Source organism: Triticum dicoccoides, chromosome 7A, assembly GCF_002162155.2.
Source record: "Triticum dicoccoides isolate Atlit2015 ecotype Zavitan chromosome 7A, WEW_v2.0, whole genome shotgun sequence".
In the NCBI taxonomy this organism is placed as follows: Eukaryota; Viridiplantae; Streptophyta; class Magnoliopsida; order Poales; family Poaceae; genus Triticum; species Triticum dicoccoides.
Window position 1 is genome coordinate 16052598 of NC_041392.1, and position 5776 is coordinate 16058373.

Genomic DNA, 5776 nt, shown 5'->3' on the forward strand with positions numbered 1-5776 from the left:
GCAGGTGCGCCATTACTAGTTACAACTAGTAATGGCGCACTGTGTCTGGATGCGCCATTAGTATGTTTGGACAGGCGCACTAGTTAAATTTTTTTTTGATACTAATGGCGCACCCTGGGCCAGGTGCGCCATTAGTAGTTTCAACTCTAATGGCGTATCAGAAGGTGGTGCGCCATTAGTATATACTAATGGCGCACCGCTTGTCTGGTGCGCCATTAGTGTCAATCCCATCTATAGCCCTTTTCCTAGTAGTGTCCTCTCCTCCAAAGCCACCTTCCTATCCTCGGCCGCGGCTTCTTGGTTCCTTGCCATTTTCCTCACCTCGTTGGCTTCTTTTCTTGCCTTCACAATAGCTTCCATAGCATTTTTGAGCTCATCATCTCCTTTCCTCTTCTTCTTTTCGGTTTTATCTTTCTTGCACCCATTCGGTCGCTTAGGCTTCGAGTATGAAATCGAGTTGGGTGTGGGGCTTCTCTTGCCGTCATCACTTGACTCATCATCCTCATCATCATCCAACTTAATTGTTCGCTTCCAGTTGTTGCTCAAATGCAAAACATCCAAATCTTCACGCTTCTTCCATTTCTCATCATCCTTCAACACTTCATAGCAATGAGGCAAAGTAAATATCCATCCTTTCTTGATCTTCTCCTTCTTGGTTTTCCTCTCCTCTTCTTTGAACAAGTTTTGCGCAATGTTGTACTACATGAAAATAAAGCAAGTTAGCACCAACAACAAGTATGATGAACATGTATGAAATGCCACTTACTCTATCGTGCTCATTTGTGCCACTTGGGTTGAACTTGTCAACCGCCTTTTGACAGGCCGCCCACCTTTGACAATCCGAGTTGATTGTCGACCACCGGGACCAAAGTGATCGGTCGGAGCGGTCAATTCCACTCATGTTGCGAACATCAAAGTGTTCCTTCATCCGAAGCCAATAAGCATCTCTACTTTGATCACCTCCAACGGATGGATCCCTCGACACTTGCAACCAAATATTGCATAGTAAGATGTCATCAACGTTGGTGTAATTGCCCGCTCTTCCTTTCGGTGTGTCGACAATGCCCTCACCATCCTCGTCCACCTTGAACTCATGGTTTTCGAAATGCATGTCATTGGTTTGAGACCAATGCGAATTGTTGGAGCCAACACCCAACGTTGACATGTATGCATCATCATTGAGACTACAAAGTTTTTCGAACAATGCAAATATGCTATCTATATGTGAATGCATTCAAAAAATAACAAAAAAAAATGGAAAGTTAGAATTTTTTTACCTTGGGTGCATTTCATCGAACATGTTGTGCGCGTCGGCCACCGGCTCAACGAGTGAGCTCGTCGGCGCTTTGGTAGCCGCCGCGCCCGTCGCACGCCCCGCCAGCTTCTTCCTCCTCGCCTTGGAGGTGCCGGAGCCGTCCTCCGCCTTGTTTTTCTTCGCCGATGCCATGCCCTTCTTTGGCCGCGCCGCATTGGGGAGCTTTGAGAAGGAGGGGGCGGCGGCTTGGGCCGGCGCCGGCGCGACGCCACCCGCCGCCGGGGTCATCCGCGGCGGCATGAAGAGGCCGCGCGCGAGGCCGATGGTCGGAGGAGCTCCGGCGGAGGCGAGGCCAACGCCACCCGGGCTAGGGTTTGTGGCGACGGTAGGGGGGTCGCGGCTATAGGACGGGGTGAGCGGGATGCCTGCGCGTGCGTCCATGGGGGGCGGGTCGCCGGCGCCGGCGCGCGGGGCGTTGGAGGCAGAGAAGACAGCGTGCAGCGCGAGCGCTCGAGTGTGCCGCGCGCGGAAGCGGGAGCCGCAAATGGACCGGCGAGATAGCGATTCCTGCTGCATGCCCAACTCCTTATATACCACGCGCGGTTATTGTGCGCCCGCTAGAGCCACCCGCCGGTTTGAACGCGCGCTATATTGGGTATATTTGCGGCGCGGCACCTGTTTAGCGCGCCTGTTGGAAATGCTCTTAGTGTGAAAAACGTGTTACATTATGAGAGCATCTCCAACAGCCGCGCTAAACTAGCGCCGCGCCGCAAATTAGGCCGTTTTAGCGCGCGCGCAACGCGGCGGGTCGCTCCAGCGGGCGCGCAAAAACGGCGCGCGCGCCATAACGGGTTGGGCGCGCGGTTGAAAACACTTACCCGCGCGGCGTATTTCGGGCGCCAGCTACAGCGCGCGGCACACTCGAGCGCTCGCGCCGCACTCTCTCCTCTCCTCGTCCTACGCCCCGCGCGCGCCGGGGCCGGCGCCCTGCCACCCACCATGGACGCGCACACCGGCGCCCCGCTCACCCCGCTGTACAGCCGCGACCCCCCCGCCGCTGCCGCCGCCGCAGCCACCGCCGCCGCCGGAAACCCTAGCGCGGGAAGCGCTGGTGTCGCCACCGCCGGAGCTCCCCGAGCGCCGGCCTCGCGCGCAGCCTCTTCTTGCCACCGCGGATGACCACAGCGCCGGGTGGCGTCGCGCCGGCGCCGTCCCGTGCCGCCGCCGCACCGTCGAAGAAGGTCCCCAATGCGGCGCAGACGAAGAAGGGCAAAACATCCGCGAAGAAAAACAAGGCGGCAGACGGCTCCGGCACCACGAAGGCAAGGGGAAAGAAGCTTGCAGGGCGTTCGACGGCCAGCTCACTCGTTGAGCCGGCCGCCGACGCGCACCGCGTGTTCGACGAAATGCCCCCAAGGTGAAAAACTTTCCAACTTTTCTTTTCTTCTTATTTTTTCAATGCATCTTCATCACATATAGATAGCTTATTTGCATTGTTCAAAAAACTTTGTAGTCTCAACGATGATGCATACATGTCCACTATGGGTGTTGGGTCCAACAATTCGCATTGGTCTCAAACCAATGACATCCATTTCGAAGACCATGAGTTTGAGGTGGACGAGGAGGGTGAGGGAATTGTCGAGGCACCGAAAGGAAGAGCGGGCAATTACTCAACCAACGATGACAAGTTACTATGCCATACTTATTTGCAAGTGTCAAGGGATCCATCCATTGGAGGTGATCAAAGTAGAGACGCGTATTGGGGGCGAATGAAAGAACACTTTGATGCTCACAACTTGAGTGGAATTGACCGCTCCGAGAGATCACTTCGGTCCCGATGGTCGACAATCAACTCGCATTGTCAAAAGTGGGCGGCCGTACAAAAGGCAGTTGACAAGATTAACCCAAGTGGCACAAATGAGGATGATCGAGTAAGTGGCATCTCATATATGTTCATCATACTTGTTTTTGGTGACCGAAGTGCTAACTTGTTTTGTTTTTCTTGTAGTACAACATTGCACAAAACTTGTTCAAAGAAGAGACAAGGACAACCAAGAAGTGGAAGATCAAGAAAGGCAGGGTCTTTACCTTGCCTCATTGCTATGAAGTGTTAAAGGATGATGAGAAATGGAAGAAGCGTGATGGTTTGGAGGATTTGCATTTGAGCAACAAACGGAAGCGAGCAATTGAGATGAATGATGATGAGAAGGGGGATGATGCATCAAGTGATGACGGCAAGAGAAGCCCCACACCCAACTCGGTTTCATACTCGAAGCCAAAACGACCGGATGGGTGCAAGAAAGACAAAACCGAAAAGAAGAAGAGGAAAGGAGATGATGAGCTCAAAAATGCTATGGAAGCTATTGTGAAGGCAAGGGTCGAAGCCAATGAGGTGAGGAAAATGGCAAGGAACCAAGATGCCGTGGCCGAGGAGAGGAGGTTGGCGGCCGAGGAGAGAAGGGTGGCGGTCGAGGAGAGAAAGGTGGCTTTGGAGGAGAGGAAAGTGAGCAACGAGGAGCGAGCTAAGTTGTTGGAATGGGAGAAGCACCTGTTCTTCTTGGACACATCTAACCTCAATGCGGCGCAAAAAGAGTATGTCAATCTTGCCCAACAAGAAGTCTTGATCCAAAAAAGAGCCTTGGTTCGTGCAATGGGTGGCGGTGGCCTTGGCGCCATGGGTGGCGGTGGCTTCGGCGCCATGGGTGGCGGTGGCCTCGGTGCCATGGGTGGCGGTGGCCTCGGCGCCATGGGAGGCATGGGTGGCTTCGGAGCCATGGGAGGTATGGGTGCACATCCGGCCGCCATGGGAGGCATGGGTGCACCTCCGGCCGCCATGGGAGGCATGGGTGGCTTTGGAGCACCCTCCGACGCTATGGCCGCCATGGGAGGCATGGGTTTTGCTTCTCTCATGGGAGGCATGGGTGCACCTCCGGCCGTCATGGGTGCAATGTCTTTCGATGTGCCTTCTCACACACATTCCCATGAAGATGCCATTGAAGATCTTGCCAACACCGTCGGAGCTTCACATGATGCGGTGCGTGATGCGGTGCGTGATGAGGAGAGGGAGGAAGATTCATCTTCGGAGGTGGAAGAGTCGTCTTCGGAAGATGAGGACGAAGACGAAGACGAGGAAGATGAAGATTGATGTGTCTTTCCATGTCTTAAACTTTAGTTTGCATTTGAACTTGGTTGGATGAACTTGTGGGCATGATTTTGAACTTGTGGGCAGGAACTTTTATTCATCAACTTGTTTGTGTCAAATTTCACATGTTCATTTTTGTCCAAAATATCATATATGCAAAATGCACGGCGAGTCGCGCGCGCTGTATTTTTGCGCTCTCCTGGAGCGGCGCGCGCGCGCTGTATTATAGCGCGGCTGCTGGAGCCAGCGCAGGCGGGCGCGCAAAACCAGCCGCAGCGCGCGCGGTAAACAGGTTTTTTGCGCGCGGCGCTTAAGCGCGGCTGTTGGAGATGCTCTGAGACGGAGATTATATTATTATAATTTCTGGTGATTATTTGGGTATCAATCTGAGTCACCCGCCGTTGTGTTTACCGTTTTTATTTTAGCAAACCAACAGGTCCAAGGATGGATAGTCAAAGCAGCAACGGGCTTTACTTTTCAATTTCAAAACAACGAATAGAAGAACTGTAGAACCACGTGAGTGAGAAATGTCTCAGTCAACTGTCAACTCTTCTTTTCTTTTCTTTGGCAAAAAATACTAAGCCTTTGTTACGTCCGGTCATGATAGAGGGCGTTATTAAACAAGGCGACTGCGCTCCTCCTTCCGTCTACCCCTCCAAGTCACCCACGATGGCGGCCTCCGGTGGTGTGGAGGATCGGCTGTTGTCTGCGGTGAAGGCCTCGGCAGCGCGAGGCGACCCGCCGCTTCTCCAGGCGGCCGAGGCCGCGCGCTGCGCCTCCGACGGGGGCGGCCTGGCCGCGGCGCTGGTGGCGAATTTCTGCTTCGCGCACAACACGGGAGCCATGTGGAAGCTGCTGGACGAGGCCATGGCCTCCCCACCTCGTCTCGCCACTCCACACGCTCGCCCTCCTCACCCCAAGGTCCCAACCGATTCGAGCTTCCTTTGTCCCTCTCTCTGTCTCTTTTCATTTGGCTTGATCGGGGCTGTGTGGGGATTATTACTCGTGCTGCAGGATGGTGCCCAACAGGCGGGCACAGCCGGAAGCGTACCGGCTCTACCTGGAGCTGCTCCGGCGGTATGCGGTGGTGGTGCCCGTCTACTCCGAGTCGGAGCGCGTTAAGACCAGCAAGGCCATGTAAGCTTCGCTTTTACTACTTACCTTCGGGACTGTTCTGTGATACACGCAATTTGTTTCATGTTGGGTTGGTGTACGTACATACTCTCTGATACAATTACACACTTGCACACAACCAATTCCATGTTAGGGAATAAGGCACGGCGAGCGCGGTCAGTGTGCGTGTGTGCGCGAGCTGGTCGAGCCGGGCGCCGGTCGGTGGTCGCGTCGGCTCCGTGGTGGGTATGCGTGTGTGATGCAAG

The 5776-nt window shown here is 54.3% G+C and overlaps 1 protein-coding gene across 1 annotated transcript; it reads left to right on the plus strand.

The window, feature by feature from the left end:
* Positions 1–2254: 2254 nt before the first annotated feature.
* Positions 2255–5570, plus strand: LOC119332877. Its single transcript, XM_037605984.1, has 3 exons — positions 2255–2289; positions 5115–5318; positions 5412–5570. The coding sequence occupies exons 1-3, from the start codon at positions 2255–2257 to the stop codon at positions 5536–5538; spliced, it is 366 nt and encodes a 121-aa protein (XP_037461881.1). The 3' UTR covers positions 5539–5570.
* Positions 5571–5776: the final 206 nt, after the last annotated feature.

What these genes read in the sequence shown, in the direction of transcription:
- LOC119332877 (XM_037605984.1), top strand. Translation starts at nt 2,255, where the DNA reads ATGGACGCGCACACCGGCGCCCCGCTCACCCCGCT. An exon ending in GGCGCCCCGCTCACCCCGCT is followed by an intron (nt 2,290 to 5,114) that starts GTACAGCCGCGA and finishes TCTGCGGTGAAG; the next exon opens with GCCTCGGCAGCGCGAGGCGA. An exon ending in CTCGCCCTCCTCACCCCAAG is followed by an intron (nt 5,319 to 5,411) that starts GTCCCAACCGAT and finishes CTCGTGCTGCAG; the next exon opens with GATGGTGCCCAACAGGCGGG.